At 37.5% G+C, this 21,873-nt stretch overlaps 5 protein-coding genes across 7 annotated transcripts; 1 reads left to right on the top strand and 4 right to left on the bottom strand.

Annotated features, from left to right (window-relative positions):
* Nucleotides 1–1,642: 1,642 nt before the first annotated feature.
* RPL9 (ribosomal protein L9) lies at nt 1,643–4,424 on the bottom strand. The gene is made up of 7 exons (XM_048109353.2): nt 4,192–4,424; nt 3,964–4,091; nt 3,447–3,492; nt 2,898–2,995; nt 2,766–2,813; nt 2,235–2,413; nt 1,643–1,838 (listed from the first exon to the last, which is right to left on the bottom strand). Exons 1-6 carry the CDS (start codon nt 4,330–4,332, stop codon nt 2,293–2,295), a joined length of 582 nt encoding a protein of 193 aa, XP_047965310.1. The 5' UTR covers nt 4,333–4,424; the 3' UTR covers nt 1,643–1,838; nt 2,235–2,292.
* Nucleotides 4,425–5,928: 1,504 nt separating this feature from the next.
* LOC125213193 (putative histone H2B.1) lies at nt 5,929–6,531 on the top strand. Its single transcript, XM_048113590.2, has one exon. It carries the CDS (start codon nt 6,000–6,002, stop codon nt 6,444–6,446), a length of 447 nt encoding a protein of 148 aa, XP_047969547.1. The 5' UTR covers nt 5,929–5,999; the 3' UTR covers nt 6,447–6,531.
* An 81-nt stretch (nt 6,532–6,612) lies between these two features.
* ACD1 (Pheophorbide a oxygenase family protein with Rieske 2Fe-2S domain-containing protein) lies at nt 6,613–9,504 on the bottom strand. Its single transcript, XM_048113589.2, has 7 exons — nt 8,831–9,504; nt 8,493–8,728; nt 8,198–8,324; nt 7,636–7,772; nt 7,342–7,501; nt 6,990–7,265; nt 6,613–6,919 (listed from the first exon to the last, which is right to left on the bottom strand). Exons 1-7 carry the CDS (start codon nt 9,248–9,250, stop codon nt 6,665–6,667), a joined length of 1,611 nt encoding a protein of 536 aa, XP_047969546.1. The 5' UTR covers nt 9,251–9,504; the 3' UTR covers nt 6,613–6,664.
* A 4,018-nt stretch (nt 9,505–13,522) lies between these two features.
* LOC125212413 (uncharacterized) lies at nt 13,523–15,560 on the bottom strand. 3 transcript variants are annotated; one of them, XM_089067526.1, is made up of 4 exons: nt 15,447–15,506; nt 14,681–14,843; nt 14,058–14,193; nt 13,523–13,958 (listed from the first exon to the last, which is right to left on the bottom strand). In XM_089067526.1, exons 3-4 carry the CDS (start codon nt 14,138–14,140, stop codon nt 13,826–13,828), a joined length of 216 nt encoding a protein of 71 aa, XP_088923652.1. In that variant the 5' UTR covers nt 14,141–14,193; nt 14,681–14,843; nt 15,447–15,506; the 3' UTR covers nt 13,523–13,825. The 3 variants fall into 3 exon arrangements, with proteins under 3 accessions (XP_088923652.1, XP_088923651.1, XP_088923650.1); XM_089067525.1 differs by lacking the exon at nt 14,681–14,843 and having other exon boundaries at nt 15,464–15,560; XM_089067524.1 differs by lacking the exon at nt 14,681–14,843 and having other exon boundaries at nt 15,447–15,548.
* Nucleotides 15,561–17,846: 2,286 nt separating this feature from the next.
* Nucleotides 17,847–21,053, bottom strand: LOC125215244 (cyclin-dependent kinases regulatory subunit 1-like). The gene is made up of 4 exons (XM_048116607.2): nt 20,938–21,053; nt 20,796–20,869; nt 20,626–20,686; nt 17,847–18,257 (listed from the first exon to the last, which is right to left on the bottom strand). The coding sequence occupies exons 2-4, from the start codon at nt 20,846–20,848 to the stop codon at nt 18,102–18,104; spliced, it is 270 nt and encodes an 89-aa protein (XP_047972564.1). The 5' UTR covers nt 20,849–20,869; nt 20,938–21,053; the 3' UTR covers nt 17,847–18,101.
* Between the last annotated feature and the right edge of the window lie 820 nt (nt 21,054–21,873).

Below are 21,873 nucleotides of genomic sequence, written 5' to 3'. Positions count from 1 at the left end.
CCAATTCCATCTTGACACCTCATAATGATTACTATATTTTTTTGTTGAAATCGATTCCTCTTAAATTGGCCTCCACAAATTCTGAAGTCGGCCGAAAAATTAGTTATATCCTTTTGCCTAATTTCTGAGTTAAAGATGTGTGACAACTAATCGAATTGCAAAAGTATTTTATTTCACACGCAAAAGTGATATGTTGGCCAAAGTTTTAATGGCCATTTACAACTTATACTAATAATAAAGTACGTACACCTTAATTAGTACTGCTTCACAACTTGTTCTAGTAAATTAATGAATTTACTTTTTAACAATCACAAAGTCAATGGTCATCAATTGTAAAACTAGATTAATTTACACAATAAAAACATGAGCACTCTTCAGTGAGCACTACTAGTATGGCTTCCTAAGTTCTGATCACTTACCAATCACCAATTCATATTAGTGAACACTTGCGTGGCACATCTCTCATGTTGACACGTGGTTGGTTCTCAGTTCTCTTGTCAATTTCAGTGCCATGTCAAAAATTAACAAACTACTCCCTTCGTCCCACTTTAAGAATCATAGTTGAGTTCAGCATGAATTTTTAGAAATATAACGAAAAGTTGGTGAAAAGAAATATTAAAATGTGAGTCCTACCTTTTTACATTAGTTTTATATAAAATGTGAGTAAAAAAATATTAATGAAATAGAGGGCCTAATATTTATGGAATATTCCAACCGAAACTCCTAAAGTGGAACACCAAAAAATGAAGGGTTTACCAACCCAACAATGTATCAATTCTCAGTGTGTATATTAGACAATGTATCGTGCGAACATGATTATTGGTTTCAAACAATAGTTTGTTTATTAATTATCGTGATTTCTAACTTTTGCCATATTAATGATATCATACCGACAATATGTTTATTTTCTAAAGGGGGCCTGCAATATGTTTATTGAATTAAAATACAACATTAAATTAAGATTGGAAAATAAATCTTTTAAGGAAAAACAAATAAAAGTTGATATTAGTCCAGTAAAAAAGTAACACATAATTGTCTTCCATAATTCAAATATCAAAGGACAAGTTGTGAGCTAAATCATAAATAAAAATTGACCTGATAGAGTGGGAACATCGCAATATATATTAGGTAAGTCTTATCTTATAGCAACTACACAATTATTGTTACTAATTCAACAGTTCTACTAAATATATTTGGAGTGAGATTCTTGCCTTCACCACCAACCACAGTTGTACTTACTTCAATAATTGCTGAATTTAATTTAACTATAATGTTTTGTCTGTTACTAATATCTCATCCCAATCTAAATTCTTGAAAAATGATGCATGAATTCAGCAGACAAAAGCATGTAGAGTGTAACTGTTAATTCAAAATCAGAAAGGTGGTTGATGAAATGACTAGCAGATGGTAGGAGAAGAACGCGGAAAATGACCTTAAGTTCCAGATAAACTCTTATCAACGAGATATCGGTCACTATCTACAAGAGATGCTACAAGGGATTCTGATAAGTTTTTTATGTAACATGAACTTAGCTGTTTCAGATACTGAGTATATGTCCAGCCTGTATCTCTTTATATGTTGTTTCAGAAAACTATTGAGATCACCAAATGATTGATTATAATTTTAAACTCGTGAGAAGATGTTGTGATAGAAGAATGCAACTACATTTCCATATCTCCATTTGCTAATGAATCCCAATAAACTATTACAGGAAATAGATATGATACAAAAAGCCAAAGCAATTGTAGCCTCAAAACTAAGTACATTGGATCAAAGACTTACAGAGATGGAATTCTCCTCAGACATAAAACCTATAACCGTTTGAACCACGAAGAATCCTACATGAAAAGGAAAAGAAACAGAAATCTTAAGTGAGTACAATAAATTCAATCTACTACTCAAGCTTGGCATGGCTAAATACTCTACTTAGTTCACTATTATTCCACTTAGGTTCTTGATTTCTATTTCGACTGAGTTCAAGAAAACACGTCAGTCTTTCGGCTTGGTCAATTGACAGCCTGGTATATAACTTATTTCAAAGCATGCACAGAAAGTGGAAATAAAATAACAGAAGTAGGTGTCCCTCATGGATAGGTGAAAATTGACCATTGGGGCTCAATCAGACACATAAAGTACATGTAAATCAAAATGTGCCGAAGAAGCATACAGAGGAATTCCAGTTATATGGTTCCCGGGTACACAGAAATTATTTCAATGACCAATTAACCACATACCTTGAGAAAATCCCCAAAATCAGAAACTTGGGCTTTTATGTGTATCCCTAGAATGTCCTCAGTTAGCGTACACAGTCACCCTTACACGAGCCGTGACATCAGGATGGAGTTTTAGCTCTGCAATGTATTCTCCAGTTTCTCTGATTTCTGGAAGTGAGACAATTCTTTTGTCGACATCCCTAAAAAAGTAAACGTTAAAGCCAAATGTAATGTACAGCCGTCAATTAAAAGACTTTCCATCAGCATCTCAATTAGTGATACAAAGTCTCTGCAGATTGCAAAGAACTCCACAGCAGATACTGAATCATTAAAATGTTTCTACATTTAAACAAAAAATAAAGATTGTATGTGATGGTAACCGAAGAAAGGTCTATGACATACTAATGTAGAATGAGTGCTATAAGTTAAAGGACACTGAACATTCAAACCATGGATTCTCAAGAAGTCCCAAACAGTTTGAAGTCTACTTAGAGACAGTCGCCACATACAATACAAGTATACGGCATAAGCATGAATCTGAAAAAAATGTACCTCTGAAGTTGGGCCTTGATAATGTCAACGAGGTCCTGAGCAGTGACACTGTCATTAAGAGAATATGTCAGCAATTGGCCGCACGAATTGTATATATAAGTTGCACGTGTAGAAAAGCGAAAGTTAACTTACGATCCAAAAATTTGTTTTCCTTTCCCACCCTTGCGCTTCACCTTGAAAGCGCCAACTGTCTCAAAAATCGTGGCAAGCTGTTGTGCCTCTTCTTTAACCTAAGAATCATATTGTCATAGAAAATAACAAACTCAAATGATATCCTTTAATTCAAAACTTCAACATAGTGACCCTCAACTAAACCTAAGTCGGTTAGATAACAATAATTATATTATATCATCACGGTATGAATAGTTGATCAAGTGTGCAAACTAAACGTTTTTCTATTTTACATTTCCATCCATCACATTTGTTATCCATATTTATTCTCCTAGACTTTGGTGGGAGAATCAATAAAGTTTTGGAAATCATGCAGTAGCTGGTAGTTATGTTTTGCATAATTTATCTGTGATTGCTCATTTATCATCAAAATTTGGCCTCTTTATGCCACAATACTTGTCATTTATGAACTAGAAAATATTTTCCATTTTAGATAATCATAATACAGCAGCGTGAGGAAAATTCAGATAATCTGATACTGATATACAGCTAAATAAAATAATGAGTTACTCTTTTCTTCTCGGCCTCAATCCTCTCATCTTCCATCTTCATTTCCCTAACAAAGAAGTAAGAAACTTTAAACAAGAAAAACTATAAAAACCGTACTGTCATACTTGTGCTTGAAAATCAGCAACAACAATCAATCAATCACGTATTGTACGCGAAAACTACTTAGCATCACATCAAATAAAGACTAAAACTACATCTTCCTCCCTCTGTTCTCGAGAATTTTCTAGATGATCGGATTACTACGAGGAATCCAACCATAAGCAACAAAACCATATCTAGCATGAATTACAGAGGTGCCCTTACATCATAATTCAGATACATTGCACTAAGATGATCTAATCCGTCTTGATCATATACCTCATTTCACAAAGTAAATTCATTCATAAATTCGATAATCAGAAGTATATAAACAAGACATAATCCAGAGATAGTAGAAACACGACAGCATTGCTGATAGAAAAGGAAAAACACAGCAAAACAACCGAAATTAAAAAAAAAATGAATGTGAAACAATTACTTGATAAGTTGAGGGGTGACAATCTGCGCCATACCCAGCGGCAGCAGATAATTCCTAAGATATCCAGCTTTCACATCCAGCAGCTGCCCCTTTTTCCCCACAGCTGTCACGTCCTCCTTCAGTATAACCTAAATCAAACCAAAAAAGGGGGAAATTAAGAGTGAAAACACAAAAATAAAATAAATAAAAAAACAAACAATTGAAGATGAAGCTTGATTTCACGCATGCCTTGCGCAGTTTTCTAGCCTTCTTTTGAGCTACAACTCTGAGAAGCGGAGCTCCGTCGGCAGTTTTGGCGGCGGTGTTTTTGGAGAAGGTGTGATTCTGAAGCCATGAAGATGAAGTCCATGAAAGACTTGTGGAAGCCATTGCCGCAAAACTGTTGTAGAATCAGCAATTTATTTCGATCAGTGGAGTTGCTGCAGTTGCATTCAGCTAAAATCTTATCCCGTTATCCTTCTTCCCTCTTCAATATAGCAGTTGTGATGAGAAAGAGGTAAACTGATACTCAATCTTTGGGCCAGCCCAGCCCACGTTGTAAGCCCAACTTCGAATTATTTGGTACGCGTGGGATGCATGGTTAAATCAGAATAGTCGATCCAAGTTTTTGAACTGCACTACACACTTCTCACGTGCCGAATCATAACCCGGCATGTGGGAATATTTGTTCTACCAATATGGTTTTGGTTCCGAAAGTTGAACTATAATGGGTGGTTAATCATCCATTTTGATTCAAATTTAATTTGTGATAAATCGATCAAAATCGCCTAAAATCACTACCTTTAATTAGTAGATTAACGTTCCAATTTTTTAAATCTGGAATTGCCAATTGATGAATCAACGATATCCCTAGTTACAACGAATAATTTTTTTACATCTATAGCAATATGAAAATTTTTACAGTAAAATTTTTATAGACTTAAGACTTGTTTGGAAATTGATTGATATTACCGCTTCATTAATAGATTTGGAATAACAACTTATATACTTCTCTCATTTCTCTCTTTAATCCTTAAAAATATTGACATTTGATAGATAACTAATGGATAATCGGGCATATCATATATCCAAAATGTTAGAAGGTTCAATATATGTTCTTGCACCACACCAGAGAATTGCATGTATCGGGTCAGATACTACCCGATACCCACTTTGCCATCCCTGATCTCATCATTCAAATAATCAATCATATACACCATTTGTTCCATTCAAGATGTCCACATTTCATTTTTAATTTTGTCTAATTCAAGATGTCCATTTTCTATATCTGTAAATAAATCTCTCTCCACTCCTCTCTACTCATATTCAATCATTTTTTTCATTCTACTTTATAACAGATAACTATTCCAACTAAAACTCATGTTATTTAATAATATAGACCTTTTTAGTGGAATAGAAAGAGTAATTATCATATATCCAACAAAGAAAAAGAACCCATGATCCGCAATCACCACACAAGTTTAAGATTACTTAGGCTGATTTAGTTTGAGTAATGTGATAGATTGGTATAATACAAAATTAAATACTGAATCAGGTTTAAATTTAATCAGATTATCAAAACCCATCCAAATAATTACGTTGAATTACTTATTTATAGAAAATAGAAATTGCCAAAGAAATTTGAACTGAGACTATTTCTGCTTTCGTATTTGTTTGTAAAATTATTAACATTAATCTGGGCCTTTAAATAGATATAATACGGCCCAATTGCAGAAATCAAACCTAAAGCATTCATAAATCCCCCGCTTTTCCCGTGAACGAATCTGCTCCGTCTATTTTGATAATCATCAACGGTCCACCTTCATAATCCGCGTCGCCAAATCCAACACGACCGATTCCAAATATCGCGCACCGTTGGTCAAATCACATCCTACGGTCCACACGCATGATCCCCGTCACACCCAAACCAGCCAATCACATCGCAGCCCCTCTTTATATATGCCCAAATCTCATCAACCTATTCCCTCCATCTTTACATTCGCACTTTTTTTCTTCAATCCCAAAACTTCCATTTACTCTCTCAAATTCTCTCTCTAATGGCACCCAAGGCAGAGAAGAAGCCCGCCGAGAAGAAGCCGGCGGAGGAGAAGAAATCGGCCGTCGCTGAGAAAGCCCCCGCGGCCGAGAAGAAGCCCAAGGCCGGCAAGAAGCTGCCCAAGGACGCCTCCGCCGCCGGAGACAAGAAGAAGAAGAAGGCGAGGAAGAGCGTGGAGACCTACAAGATCTACATCTTCAAGGTCCTCAAGCAGGTCCATCCCGACATCGGGATCTCCAGCAAGGCCATGGGGATCATGAACAGCTTCATCAACGACATCTTCGAGAAGCTCGCCCAGGAATCCTCCAAATTGGCGAGGTACAACAAGAAGCCCACGATCACCTCCAGGGAAATCCAGACCGCCGTCAGATTGGTGCTTCCCGGCGAACTCGCCAAGCATGCCGTTTCCGAAGGAACCAAGGCGGTTACCAAATTCACCAGCTCTTAGGTTTTTTTTTCATGGCTTAGATTTTCTAGGGTTTAGTTAAATTCTTATTTTGTATCGACGATGAATGAATTGATGAAATTTCCCACATTTGGTGTCTGTTTCGATCTGAATTAGCAGAAAATGGCGTTTGATCATGAAATTAGATGCTCAATTTTGGATCAACGAGGAAAAAAAATTCGATCTTGATTGTGAAATTAAATTTTATACAATGGGGTAAATTAATCAATGTCAGCGTGAACGTAATCAACAAAAACGAAATTCTTACTTAATTCGTGTATAGCATAAGCTGATGCAGCGGCTATGATGGCTATTGCTCCGATGATGATTCGCAGCTGGACGTTGGAAGGGATTCCGGCTGTAGCGGCGGAGGCGATTGCTGCTCCGATTAAAAGCTTTTGCAATTTCTCGAACGCGATGTGTGCGTTCTTACACGATGAGCATTTGAGTGTGTGCTGCTCGTATCTGTCCATCATCTGACAGAAATTGAGATTTAGTTTGTTGCTAATCCAATTCTGGATGTTGAATTAGTTGATGAATTTGTACCTGGCGTTTGGATAGTACGGTTGATGGGAGTGGCTGGTTGGAGGCGGTGGAGCCAAACCACTGGGGCTGGCTGTTGCCGTGGCGGGAGAGCCAGTTCCGGAAGGCAAGGACGAAACGGTCGGCTTGTGTTGGGGTGAAGGTGAGCTTTGTGTATTGCTTGTTGACATCGCTGTTGTTTGATTGTGAAAGAAAGACCTTTTCTTGGCCTTGAAGCACGATCATGTCACCGTCGTAGACCTTGTTCGAAGTCCAGTGCTCGTGCCATCGAGGAACCACCTAATTTGACAATGGATCAGAAGTTGAATAATCAATGGATTGTGTTGGGAGATGAAAGGATTGTGTTGCATGTTACCTGCCACCATGCAGGGCCGGGCATGGTTAGCTGGAAGAAGTTCCGAGCACTGCAAACAATCGAGCGGGTCTTCCCGGGTGCCATTGGTACGTTGAAGGAGCAGATCCATATCACCCATTTCTGGTCACCAACGATTGGAAGCTTTGTGTCGATCTCAACCCTGAATGTATTCAAGCAACGAGGGGGATAAAATCGAGACCATATCAGCACGAGGCAGCAGGCGAACAAAGCCAGCCGAAAAGGGAAATATGCAAACTCAATTACATTTTGTCAAAGATGATTAGATGAACTTACTTATTGATAAAATAGCATGGGGCAATAAACTTAGAACTGATCTTTGGATTGCCATCATTTGCACCAGTAAAACCCCAAGGTCCACTTGACTCCATCTTGAATGGTAAGGGCTTCGCTCTGTCTCGTCTACCAGTAACCTGTTAATAGTGTTCGTAAGTTGCAAACTCGAAAAAACTGTAACTCAACGGTTATACCTTACTCGATCACCTATAACCGGTTACTCACCCTAATCTTGTTTTTAGTAGGAACCATTGAACTAATATGAATGAAGCCATGCTGATCATAATTTGTTATCATGCTAACCATAAAGATCTGTTCCGAAATGCATAAAGCTATACATTATTCTTGCATCAAATCATTCACTTGATTGCGATGCAATGTCTAGAGCATCTTGTAGCAATCATTAGAGCACAGGTGACTAGGGAGGCGATGAACTCAAATCACAATAGAGCATAACAATACAACTTTGTAGATTTGCAAAGCCAAATCTATACCTTAATATGGGACAAAGTATGATAAACTATTCATTAAAAATGGATTCTTTTAGGTCTCAACGTTTTACCTTGTGGTGTGCAAAGTCAATGTGGGAAGGATCAGAGACATTCTCCATGAGAGTATCGTAGCCATAGTACAGATCGCGCTGAATTGTCACCGATGCAAACTCAGGCTTGTCGAAATCATCAGGCAACCTTCACCATCAATCCAAAAGAGACAAAGCCAGTTAAACCATTCAATATTGAACAATCAAAACAAATCTTAATCAATTGCACCAACAATCCAACACTCAAATATATTAGTCTACTTGAAATTCAGTTGAAATACTATAAAACAAAAATATAATATCATAAAAGGTTTACTTTGGAGGAATGGTGGCTTGAGCTCTTTCCCATCCTTTCTCATCAGGCCAAACAAAGAGAAGGCCTTGAGAAACCATGGTCGGAAACCTCGTTGCACACGCCCTCGGAGACTTAACAGCACGCGCCTCCGGCCCTTGCGAGGCCGCCTGAGGGATCCGGCTGCACGAGCCGCATCCATCAAAGGACCACCCGTGATATGAGCACTGCAAATGCCCGTTCTCATCTATCCTCCCTTCCTACACCGCAATCATAAACAACCAATCAATCAATTTGATAGCTTGAAAACTGTGATGTATGCATAAATTTCAAGAATTGAGAGATTTGAGTCACGAATTTACAGATAAAGGAGCGAGCCTGTGGGGGCATTTGTCATCGAAAGCAACCCATTGCGAGGCAGAGTTGTCGAACCAGAGAACTAGGTCACGGTTCAGCAGCTGAAACGGCGTCGGATAACGAGGGTCGAGATCTTCCACGAGTGAGACAGGGTACCAATGATCTCTCCAGGAAAACTTCGAAGACGAATCCTCTTCCAAATCTTCGATCTCGATCGACGCCTCTACGTTTTCTCGATCCTCGTCAGAAGCGGCGGCGGTAGAAGCGGACGACGGCGCAGCTACGCGCAGCGGATTGCTGGATATTTTTCTCCTTTTTTGTGAGGCATTTCCACAAACACGTACAGAGCATAAGGGAATTCGCGGCGAGCTACTACCAGTGCAGTGGAATATCGGCGCTGATGAAGCTAGAGAAACAACCACCATATTGTTTTGGGTAATTTCGAGAAACAGTAGCTCCAACTACCAACGATTCGTAGCTTATTGCATAAAAAACCAATCTTTTTTGATGGAGCAGTGTTGGAAATTATGATTAATTCGTCTATGATCACACTTTGAATTGGAATTGTGGGGTTGGAAGAAGGCTTTGCGTGCAAGGATCGAATTATACGTATTTTTCTGGAATCATCTACCATTAGTCGAGCTTGATTAACTGCAGAATTTGCTCCTGATTTTACAGTGACAGCAGATATTTTTGGTACTCGAAATTTCTAATCGTTTGATGAAAAAATTTAGGCCACGAAAAAAGAAAAGAAAAACTCAAATAGAAAAGAAAAAGAAAAAGAAAAAGAAAAAGAAAACGTGTTACTCACATGAAAATTTGAAAATTTGTCAATTGTCTCATGTAATCAATTTTTTTTTTTTAAATTTTCAAATTCAAAATAACATTGTTTAATCGACTAGGATTATATATTTAAATCATTATTTATTAATATCATCAAAATTTTATATATATTCTAATTGGTCATATGTAATTCAACATTTGAAAAGTAGTCATAAATAACAAACCAAAAATTGACTTTCGACTACTTTTTTTTCCCTCAACTTATCTCCACTTTTAGAATACTACGACTTATATAAACCAATGTATATACGGCAAAAAGAACTTGTGATTAAAACACATATATTAACCGAAATTCAACTGATAATACATTTCTCTTATAATAAGTACGGAGTAACAGATTATACATTAAAATCACCTCATGTGAATGAGTTGTTCTAATAATATAAAATTTAAGTTGACTGTAGAATTCAAAAAGAACCAAATCCTCTAATAAATCTCCTTATTTTATTTTAATTAAGCACCTCTCATGAATCTTTTGGTGCAAACTTAACCATCTAATGGTGCTGGTGCATGACCATGATGATGGCCATGACTTGGAGTTGGAGCATGGGCATGATGGTGCTTAGGACTCGGAGCATGGGCATGATGATGGCCTTTACCCGGAGCTGGAGCATGGGCATGGTGGTGGCTAGGACTCGGAGCATGGGCATGGTGGTGGCCTTTACCCGGAGCAGGAGCATGGGCATGGTGGTGGCTAGGACTCGGAGCATGAGCATGATCATGGTGGCTAGGGCTTGGAGCATGGGCATGATGATGGCCTTGACTCGGAGCAGGAGCATGGGCATGATGATGGTGGCTAGGACTCGGAGCATGGGCATGGTGGTGACCATGACCAGGAGCATGAGCATGGTGGTGGCGGCGGCGGCGACGACGATGGTGGTGTGGAGCTTGTGCGTGATGCAAATCCGACATGTCGTCTTCTTCATCCAAGATTCTGTCGGTAAGACTTAGATCCGATGATGTCGAATCTCCATTGTCTATTTGTGATAGAGCAATACAAAACAAGAGACTCAAGACCAATACGGAAAGATAAACACGAGACATTGTTATTCTAGACTTTTTTATGTTATTCCGGTGATGTAAATATTGAAAACAACTGAAGCCCTTTTATAATGAGCATATGAGTTTGTATCATTTAAATTAGAGCCAATACAATTATTGTAATTTGTTCTCAATGAATTCGATAAATCCTAGAGGAATCAATATGTTAATGACCATTTAAGTAATGAATCCATCGGTAGGAACATGGAATCCATTGATATTAATTATATTATTTATTACTACTATCTATTCTTGTGAAATTAGGGAGACTTTTAATTTTCATTTTCATTTTCATTTTCATTTTCATTTTCATGTTAGAAAATCGATTTAGTTAGTTCTATACATCCAATATTTCATATTACATATTCTTACTAATATATAGTAGTATGTTCAATTTTTTTGACACAAGATTGTTCATAATTCAGTACGGTAAAAGATTACCATAATTGGCCCATTTTATTTTATATTTTATAGTGGTAAGAAATAGTAGTAAGTCATAATTACACATTCAACATTTAATTGTGCATAAGACTACTTTATAGATCAAAGCCCAAGACTATATGGATCAGATTCATCATATATAACTGCAATTGTGAATTTTATTATTTGCATTCAAATCTCAACCCATATTAAATTTGACATTTTTTAATGTCTATCATTTGTTTCGTTCATCTCTATCTTTTGGTTTATATTTTACTGTAAAAAATTTAATTACTAAGTATAGACTATTTCCATAATATCCGCATCTTGTAATGAAGGTGAAACTGCAGGAGTATATGATATGACAGAAATCATAAGTTTGACTTCACTGTTATTAATGAGTTAAATAATACTCCATTATATATTTATAAAGAAAATAATGTTATTTGCTTGAATAATGTTATTTATAAATGAGAATAAATACAAACTTGATGATTTTTCCTGCTAATTTTGAAAGTTATAGGACATATCAAAATTTGACCAAATTTCACTATTTTCCGGCAATTTGCATCTTTTTGTTTTGTTAAGGAAAATGAACAAAACCCACACATAAAACAAGCCAATGAAATATAAAAAATGTGTACAATCTAGTATTATGCAAGAGCCAATTACTGTGAGACCAGTTAAAGAAGTCACCAGAACATAAACGTATATCCCCTAATGGTAGATATAAGTGATAGGAACCCAACGGCTAAATTTTGTAATATTGTTATTTTATATCGTAATAGTTTGATAATTAGGATAAATAATTTATTGTTGAACTCTTGATGTGTCAACTTCTATTGTATGTGTACCCAGATGAATATATACAGTGTAATCACGAAAAAAACACCACATTGCAATCGATTATTTTAAAAAGAAAAAATTACGAAGTACTCCCTCCGTCTCAGATAATTTGGGACACTTTGACCCAACACGGATTTTAAGAAATCTAATGAAAAGTGAGTTGAAAAAGTTGGTGGGATATGAGTCATATTTTTAAAGTATTAGATTTATAATAAAATGTGAGTAGGAATGAGTTAGTGGAATATGAGGTCCACTACCAAAAATGGCAAAAGTGAAATGAGACAAATTATGTGGGACGGCCCGAAATGGAATACTGGGTCGAATTATCTGGGACGGAGGGAGTATATATTTTATTCGCTAATCGATATATATTTAACTTTTTCGAATTTAAAAATAGGGCAAATGGTCGATTTTGTGTCTATCATTTGGGACGTTCACCCGAAAATATGTATCCCCCTATTTAGCTAATCATTTGGGACGTCCACCAAAATTACACGTCAATTACTCAATCGACATTTAATTTTGGCTGTCACGTCCATATTTCGATCACTATAATCTTTTTTGCAGGACATTTTATTCCCAGAAATGAAACGATGGATGCTAAATGATAATGTAATTACCAACTATCATTCGATCATCACGGAAATTTAGCCAACCGCTCAAACTTTCAATCTTTTAATTGTTGGATAAATACATTACCAACTAGATAATACGATGACTTTATGCATCATATATATCATACTATATGAAATGTGTGACAAATTGATTCATTAGCCATAATAAATGGTAACACAATAATCATATAGATATATGATGGTGAGATATAATAAGGCTAATTCTCCCATTACGAACGAAATAAGTTTGGTATTCAAATACTCGTATATTTTGGGATACAATGTTAGCCATGTTGTGGTGGAGGAGCATGGTGGCGGTGGCCATGGCTTGGAGCATGAGCATGAGCATGATCATGGTGGTGGTGGTGATGTGGAGCATGTGCATGGTCATGGTCATGATGGGATGGTTCATGATCGGATGATTCAAGATTCCATGTCAATTGATCTTCCACTAATTGGGTAAGATCAGAATTTGAGAATGTTGAATCTTCTATATCCACATTTTGAGCCCCTGAGAAAGAAATGAAAAATAAGAGAGTGGCAATTGTCACAAAAGAGTAGATGCGAGGCATTTTGGAAGTTCTTGAAGGAAATATTGCAAGGAAAGAGTGCCAGTGCCTTTTATATTAGTAGAAAATATGGGTTTGTGGCGTTGTTAGAATTAAATCTTGCTCATTAAAGTTTAGGGATATCATGTATATCAAAATTAATTTTCAGTTTCAGGAATTAAATATGGTACATCAATTACGAACATTGATTGTTAAACAGATAGCATTTCTTTAGTGTTTATTTCTAACGAAAATTATTTCTTTTAAAAATTAAGGAACTTGCAAAGTGATTTCGAAGTCACATTTCAATATGCTTTTAACTTTGTTTATTAAAATAAAAATACAAAATTGTATTCAGAAAATATATATGGTCTATTCAAATCAATTAAGAAAATTGGAGCTATAGACCAAAACTTTATTTAGTGAAAATCAATCTTACATTATAAGTTAATTGGAAAAAAAAGAAGATAATGTGACTATAACCAAGTGTGGTCATAGACATTAAAAAGGTTATGCTATTCTAACATTCATAAATTTTCTAGTACAAACTTAAACAAATAAGCACGAGCTTGGTGGCAGCGGTGGCCGCGTGGAGCTTGTGCGCGGTGGCTATGAGGCGATGGAGCACGACAATGCCCGTGTTTAGTTGAAGCAAGAGTCCACATTTTCCTACCATGAGAGAAGCAAACTATTTCTTAGGATAGATTTCAGAATCGGGTCCAATATCGCGTGAGCCAGTATTGATGTAAGGTCCGCGGAAAGTTGCTTGAGGGGGCAGCGGCTTTGATGAGTCTATCACAGGACCCTTGGATGACTTCGACCTATATACAACAGGGCAGTGCGAGAATTGGAATCAGACTAACCAAATTAGGTGAGGTGAGAAATCTCAACAATATTACTCATTTGACAAGTTCACCTACGCCATGTAGAAGGGAAATGCCAATCCGGCCGATGCAAAAACCACTAAGCCTGTGGCCACAATGACGTTGCGCTTGCGTGACATCAAGATTGGTTAAAGAATCAACTGATACTCTGAGAACTGAGAGTTTATGAGAACTGAAATCAAAGAAACAAGTCACATCATATGACTTTCCTATAATAACAGAGGAAACAAGAAACTTGCAAATCAAACTCTCAAACAGACTTAATTGCATTAGCACATAATTGTATGCATATCATGTTAATGTGTGGCCCTTAACCCTTTTGAGTTTTGATCAACAAAAAAGTGGACATTTTAGAGTTTAGAAAATAAACTACCATACACATTTACGTCCAACTAAAATAATCAACGTAAAGAAAACACCATGGATACGTCAATAGAGTTCACTTGCCAAATTCCAGGCTATCAACAGTTAATTGAATAAATAAAAATGTTTCTTCAAGTGTAGCAAATGATTAAATTTCCATGAAGCAACAATCTTCAATCCTTGCACGAACACCCATAAAATTGTAGAGCATTCAATACACGAATGAGTGCAGTCATGGAAGAGTCATACAGTGAATATGCAGATGATCAAATAGCAGTTTAGAAAAAAATAATTACGTATATGATGTTAAGAGGATGATGAAAAAATAGGCACAAAGTGTAACACTGGGGAGGGCAAACATGGCGGCGAAAGCAATCGTGATAAGAAGGCTGCTTAGGCATTCAACGAGGCGCATACATTCTTCTTCTAAAAAGTGAGCACCAAGATCTTTTGCACACTCTGTATCAAGACCAAAGCAGAGAAAGCCAAAAGCATTGCTTAGTGCCATTTGTGGGACTTGACCATAGAATGACTGGATCTTTCGAATTCTTTTATCCAAACATCTTTAACTTTTTGTTCATTATCAAAGTATTTACACATTTTTCAACCAAAGTCCCCTGAAAATTCACAATTTGATCAGTAATCCTCTTCTTTCATTTCTACAGAAGATATATTCCCAATTTGATAAGCAGGCCTAAATTACCTATATACGAATTATTTTTCAAACGATGAAGCAACCCTAATTGTAACAGCAGTCATAATAAGCAGAGGATATTTTCCAGCTAGTAAAACTATAACCAGGAAATACGATAAAACACCAAAACGCAACAATTCAAGCAATTACGCGAGCTGCATAGCACAAAGAAGACCGGCGACATCGAAATTTCAGAAGGAAACACAAAAACCTAAAAATCTGAGAAGCTCCGATTGAAATTTTGAATCGCAAAAAACGAATACATTGTTATGACAAACCATTTTTAGTGATTAATAACGTCAATCGACGTAAAATCCGACTAATTCCATGTGATAGGCATAAAAAATAATTTAAAAAAAAATATTAACCGGAAATGGCAGCTCACAGGCTGAATCTAGCCGCCGCTGCCGCCGTCGTGATGGAGCTGAGAACTGAAGCTTCTAGAAGTGGTGACGAGCAAAAGATTAAAATTACGAATTTGGGCCCGAATCAGTAATACTAAGCCCATTGGTTTTCACTTAGCCCACGTATAATATTATGTAAAAGCCCACTAAAATATGAACCACAATTGAATCAAAAAAAAGATTTCAATATATATATCTAAACTTTAACCCATGGTTTCAATGTATAGTAACAAAAACTCATGGTTTACAAACATCTACTAAGTTAACCATTGCATAAAAACCATAGAATTGACTTGATTATATAGAATTTCATAAAAAACCATTAACAAAGAAATCATCTCATAAATCTCTCTATGATTTTATTCAAATTAGAAACTTATAAATCTTGTGGTAGAAGATTAACCATTGCATAAAAACAATCATAAAGAGCTAAATCTCTCTTTTATTCTTGCTAATTAAGAAACTCCCCAAAATCTTACAACTTAACCATTCAATTATGCATGGCCATGGTGATGGCCTTTTGGAGCAGGAGCATGGGCATGATGGTGGCTTGGACTTGGAGCATGAGCATGGTGGTGGCTAGGACTAGGAGCATGAGCATGGTGATGGTGGTTAGGAGCATGGGCATGGTGGTGGTGGCCGCGACGATGGTGGTGATGGTGTGGAGCTTGTGCATGGTGGCCATGAGGCGATGGAGCATGACGATGTAGTGTATCATTTTCTTCCTCTAACATTCTGTCAGTAACCCTTAACTTCGATGATGTTGAGTCTTCTTCATTGCTTATTTGTGACAGAGCAATACAAAACAAGAGATCAAAACTAGTGTAAAAAGATAAGCACGAGACATTATTATTATTATTAAACTTTTTTTTGATACTCCGATAATGTAAAAGATTAAAAGCAAGTTAAGCCATTTTATAGTGAGCGTCTGAGTTCGTAGCATTTAAATTAAGGCCAATGCATTTATTTAATTTCTTCTTGATGAATTCGATAAATCCTAGAGAAATCAATATATTAAAACATGGTAATGAAGATTTAAGCAATGAGCCCATCAGTTAAGAACATGAAATCCATTGATATTAATTAATTATTACTCCGTATCTCTTAAGGGCGACTTTTAATTTTAATTTTCCTGTAATATAAATAATCGATTTACTGGTCCAAAAATAGGGATTAGTCCATCTTTGTTAGCTAGTCCTATACGTTCAAAAATAAATAAATAGTATACACTAATATGGGATACCCATATATGATTATATTTTGTAATATTAGCATGTTATTATATGATAACATAGACGTTTCTTCTCTCACTAAGCTACGACCTCTTTTAGTCTTTTGTGTATTCATTTAATATGCTAATTTATATAATTCAATTAATATATATCAAGCATGAGCCAGAATCGTGAGGATTTTCGACAGTTCATCGCTCTCAATAAAGGGGAAAATATCCATTGTTGCGGATGCTCTAACAATCCTCTAAAAGTTCATATAATCAGTAGCCCTTACTGGATAGTGGATTAAAATGGATTTTTGAAGTGAAGAAAATAAGAAGCTAAGTTTATATTTTTGCATGTTCAATATAATCTTTTTCTTTGACGCACAATTTTATAAAACACAGTATACATGACGAATTGTATTATCATTTGAAATTCAATAATTACATCATAATAAGGTACTACTATGAATTAGTAACCAATTTTATCAATAAACAAATTACTGCTGCACATAATATATTGTAGGTGCAAAAGCACAGTTGAAAAGAAAAAGTAGGTAGTACTCCATTCGTTACAAACTCCAAAATCAAGAATTTGTGAATAAAAAAGGATCATAAGTAATGCTGAGAGCTCACTATGCCAATAATTGCCGCATCTTTTCGAGGCCAATATTCTAAGAAATCTCAACATAAGAAAATACAAACTGGTATGGAAAGCAGTTCTCAGCATTATAAAGAATGAATAGAAATGCAGAAATCACAATATTTTGCCTCAATAACGTGTCAAGAAAATGAGCAACTTTGCATATTTATACGCAGAAGAATAATATAACAAGTAGCATCAACAAACGGTTCAATTGGATTGCTGCCTATATAAAGCTTAAAATTTTATCATATATTTTTGTAATATTTCCCAACTAACTATACTTCAAAGCAAATAAGTTGCATGACAGGTCACAGAACTTGCTATGGAGATGTCAATATCTTGGATAATCGACAGTTTAAGGCAAGCTATACGAAGTATATCAACATGACCAAAAGATGCGCAAATCACAAGATGATAAAGTGACAAAAATCTACTATAAAGGAAAGCCCTGCAAGCTAAGATAATCCAAGATGTCGAACAATGATGAAGCAAGAGAGTGTCTATATAGCAGCAAGCAGCATATTACTTCACGAGCAAACATTTAATCAACAGGTTATACATTTCTCAAGCTAACAACATTCAATCTGTTGAAAAAGTAATTTCAACTTTGAAGTTCTACGCAGTTTCATCAGCAGAATTTCATCTCACTCTGATTAGTTCAAACATCTTAATACAGCATATTGTGTGTTTATATATAGTAAGCTCATTCCCAGAGGAAACAAGAATACCCCTTTTCGTGCTAAAGCACAGTAGCTGTTCTTCACTTGGCAAGCAAGGTTTGTTGAGCTTGGCTATCCTGCTGCTGCTGCTGAAAGTTCAGTGCCCTCCTGAAAAGCATGATATGTGGCTCTGGGCGGTGGATTGCATAGTGGACCCACCCTCGGCTCTGCTGAACCCCGATAGCACGCCATTCATTCTGTACGCAGAATCGAACACCATCAGTCACAGCATTTGTATTCTACGATAAACACACATACATACAATAGCTAGTTCTGGAAGCTCCACAAAAGACACACCCCCACACCCCCGTCTCCAAAAAATAGGCCTAATCGACAATTATTTGGAACTGAGGGAATATAATAGTGAATTATAGTAGTAGATTTTTTTATTGTTTTCAGGGTAAAGTTCGTATTTCATGTAGAGATTCTACGAAATCCCTAATTAACAAAACCAAGTAGAAAACGCCTAAACAAATTAAGAGCATTCCCAATGGAGGTGGCGAATTCTCGGCGATAAATCGCCGGTTATCGCCGAATTATCGCCGGCCATTGTGGCGAAGTCGGCGATAATTCGGCGATAATGTTGCCGTTGCTTCGCCGAGTGGCGTTCTAACGCCGGATTATCGCCGAGCGATCGCCGGCCACTGTGGCGACGCTCGGCGATAATCGGCGATAATTAAAATTTTTTTTTTTTTTTTTTGAACCCAACGGCTATTTTACATTCCACCCCTATAAATATTTCCTCCACTTCCTCCATTCATCACCCACAATCTTCATTCTCTCCATTTTCAATCTCTTCTCCCAATCTTCAATTTTCATCAAAATTATGAGCTTTTGGAAGAAAAGTTCCCGATCGGGTAAGGATAAGGGTAAGGGGAAAGAGTCGAGTTCACAAATTCCCAACACGGATGAAGCAAACGAGCAGTGGATGCAGTCGTTGTTGGCGATGGGTTCTCCTCCCGGCCAACTTCCATACGGGGGTCCGTCTCCTTTGCAGACTCCTCCGGCGCGGAGACTTTCTCCGTACTTCAACTCTGCCGGCAGAATGCCCTTTCCAGCCGACGATGTGTATCGGCCCCAGTTCGACACCCCCGGATCAACCCCAGGCGACCAAGAATCTCAGGCCGCGACACTGAGCGCGGAGGACTTCGAGGTGGAAGAAACGCCCACCGAGCCGCCTTCTAGGAGCGGGAGGGGGAAGGCGCCGGCGTCGTCGGCTGCGACTGATACGGGTTCCGATGAGAGGCCGAAGCGGGTAAGGACTACTTACACTCTGCAAGAGTCCGAGCTGATAGCCGACTGCTGGGCGGACACGTCACAGGACGCGGAGCGCAGCAACTACCAGACTGAGATCATATTCTGGGAGCGGATTGCCGCGAAGTACAGGAGCCACAAGACTGCCTCAATGAAGGACCATGGCAGCGAGGCGATCCGTCGGCATTGGGAGCGCCTCATGAGGGACTGCGGGCACTTCAACGGTATTTATTCTAACTTGATGACTCACATGACGAGTGGCCAGAACGAGCACATGGTCCGAGATGAGGCCATCCGGATGTATAGTAGCCAGTACTTGTCGACGAAGGGCTTCAAGTATTGGAACATCTACGATAAGCTGAAGGATCTCCCCAAATTCCGGACGGGAATGCACGACGCGCTGCACGGGAAATCGGTGCGCTCGCGACTTAGCGTTTCGGAGAGCGAGGGGAGCGCGGCCCACATCGACTTGAGTGGGGATGGTCCGCACGAGCGCCCGGAGGGAGTGAAGAAGGCGAAGGGGAGGCGGAAGGGGAAGGGCGCAACGTCGGAAGTCGCGTCGGAATCCGTCATCGACTTAGAAAAAGCCACTTATTCGAGCAATGTCGCCAATCTGACCCAGATGTACACGCTGTACTTCACCGGCGGCGGGACCCCTGAAGAAAAGGCGGCCCTCTGGAAATGCATCCAACACCTGCAGAGTACGCTGGGGCTCGATCCCGACGCCCCTCCGGCCCCTCCGTCTTAGATTTTTTTTTTTTAAATCTTTGTTTATTTGCGTTTTTTATTTGTAGTTTTTTTTTTCTCGTTGTATTATATTTTCCAATGATTAATACAACGATGAATTGTTCATTATTAGTCTATTTATTAAATACATTTGTAGGGAAAATTAAATAATATAAAAAATAATGATGTAAAAATGAAATGTTGAGTTAGGGAGAAATAAGGGAGAAATAAGGGAGAAACCAATGTAGCACTTGGCTAAAAACTGGGGATAAATTTTGGTGCTGATGTGGCGCTGATGTGGCAGGAGTTAGGGAGAAATAAGGGAGTTTTTAGGGAACTCCATTGGGAGTGCTCTAAGCATTCTAACTTAAACTCAATCACATAGGTTCTTCAGATATCCCACAAATGATTCCACCACGCATAAAATCGATCAAAAAGAGCTCATAATTTCGACTCAGTTCAACAAATTCACCAGCGGCGATTAAAACCGGCAGAAAACCTAATCGATCAACAATACAACAATAATAGGAAAAAAAAAACATAAATGAGCTGATAGAAAACCCTAAGCCCCAATTTCTGACTTACTTCAGTGAGAAGGCGATTTTTCGGAAGCAGTCTGGCAACCTCCGGCGGAAGAACAACATGTCTGGAGAAAAAAATTCCATGAATTCCACATGATAGACAATTGAAAATCCTCATCAATAAATTGCACATCCTGAATTCAATTCAACAAATTGGGGGAAGAGACGAATCACCTGTACTCATACGTATCATCATTATACTTCTCCGAATACTGGATCTGGCCCATTTCTGGTTCACGGTAAGATCGCTGAATCGAAACAAAACACAAATTTGAGATTTAACCGTTAAAAAGAGAAAATACAGATACGGAGATACCTTCGCAGGGGGAGAGAGTGTGAGAGTGGTGGAAAAACAAAGCTACAAATAATTTACATCTTGAATTTTAAAGGTTGTTATATGAATTTATTAAATGAAACATGTGGCCCTCGTTTGATTTTCAAATTTCCAAAATTCCCGCTTATATATTTTTAGTACTCCTATAAAATTTTAGAAAAAAGTACAATAACGTGTTTTTGATAAAAATTCAAGATAAATAAAATAGGTCAACATCCTTCTCTCGTTGGGCCACCTCATGACATCGGCTAATGACAAACAACCTTCTTTATTCTAGGGTCACCATATCTTCCTTTTTTGACATTTATTCATCCGATAAAAGAGCTTCAGTCTCTTCTTCCTCGCCACTTGCTTTCGTGAAATATGGCGATGCCTTGTTCTTGAAAGACAAAATTCTAGAACAATTGTTGTTCAAGATTTAAGATGTAGAGTGATTTGGGAGGAGAATAGGGCTTGGACACTTTTGCTATGGCAATGCTTGTGAGCATATAGCGATCGTAATCAAAATCCATGGTTGATCAGTTTGAATGAATTTGTCCAATTGAAATTGAATAAAGAAAACGAAACACAGATTAGGTTGCTCGAGGTTGTGTTCCTCGAGTTCAAAAGAGAATCCAATGAACACAACGAAAGAGAGAGAGGAGATGGATGATGGTGAGGACGAGGAAGGGTAAAAAGAGAGACATGTTATAAATCAATCACGAAATGGGGCATGATAATAACACCCCAATCTGCATTGCACATCTTTTTCGAGCCTAGCAAATACACTATCATGACTATCGATGATAGACGACACAATTTTAATTTAAAATTAATAAAGTATTAGATATCATGAATAAAAAAAATTATTAAAAATCATAAATCAAGTTACATATACTTACTTGCTATCTCGATATAAAGAAAAACCTAAGTCAAACT

The sequence above is a fragment of the Salvia hispanica genome, chromosome 3 (genome assembly GCF_029641045.1).
Source record: "Salvia hispanica isolate PSC_SH4W2 chromosome 3, Shi_PSC_v1, whole genome shotgun sequence".
In the NCBI taxonomy this organism is placed as follows: Eukaryota; Viridiplantae; Streptophyta; class Magnoliopsida; order Lamiales; family Lamiaceae; genus Salvia; species Salvia hispanica.
This window is presented reverse-complemented; position numbering and strand designations above follow the sequence as displayed.

What these genes read in the sequence shown, in the direction of transcription:
- RPL9 (XM_048109353.2), bottom strand. Translation starts at nt 4,332, where the DNA reads ATGGCTTCCACAAGTCTTTCATGGACTTCATCTTCATGGCTTCAGAAT. An exon ending in GTCACCCCTCAACTTATCAA is followed by an intron (nt 3,493 to 3,963) that starts GTAATTGTTTCA and finishes CTTCTTTGTTAG; the next exon opens with GGAAATGAAGATGGAAGATG. An exon ending in ATCAAGGCCCAACTTCAGAG is followed by an intron (nt 2,414 to 2,765) that starts GTACATTTTTTT and finishes TTACTTTTTTAG; the next exon opens with GGATGTCGACAAAAGAATTG.
- LOC125213193 (XM_048113590.2), top strand. Translation starts at nt 6,000, where the DNA reads ATGGCACCCAAGGCAGAGAAGAAGCCCGCCGAGAAGAAGCCGGCGGAG.
- ACD1 (XM_048113589.2), bottom strand. Translation starts at nt 9,250, where the DNA reads ATGGTGGTTGTTTCTCTAGCTTCATCAGCGCCGATATTCCACTGCACT. An exon ending in CAAGCCACCATTCCTCCAAA is followed by an intron (nt 8,325 to 8,492) that starts GTAAACCTTTTA and finishes TTGATGGTGAAG; the next exon opens with GTTGCCTGATGATTTCGACA. An exon ending in CCATGCTATTTTATCAATAA is followed by an intron (nt 7,502 to 7,635) that starts GTAAGTTCATCT and finishes GAATACATTCAG; the next exon opens with GGTTGAGATCGACACAAAGC.
- LOC125212413 (XM_089067525.1), bottom strand. Translation starts at nt 14,140, where the DNA reads ATGTCACGCAAGCGCAACGTCATTGTGGCCACAGGCTTAGTGGTTTTT. An exon ending in GCATTTCCCTTCTACATGGC is followed by an intron (nt 13,959 to 14,057) that starts GTAGGTGAACTT and finishes TGTTGTATATAG; the next exon opens with GTCGAAGTCATCCAAGGGTC.
- LOC125215244 (XM_048116607.2), bottom strand. Translation starts at nt 20,848, where the DNA reads ATGGGCCAGATCCAGTATTCGGAGAAGTATAATGATGATACGTATGAG. An exon ending in GATGATACGTATGAGTACAG is followed by an intron (nt 20,687 to 20,795) that starts GTGATTCGTCTC and finishes TTTTTTCTCCAG; the next exon opens with ACATGTTGTTCTTCCGCCGG. An exon ending in AAAATCGCCTTCTCACTGAA is followed by an intron (nt 18,258 to 20,625) that starts GTAAGTCAGAAA and finishes TTCTGCGTACAG; the next exon opens with AATGAATGGCGTGCTATCGG.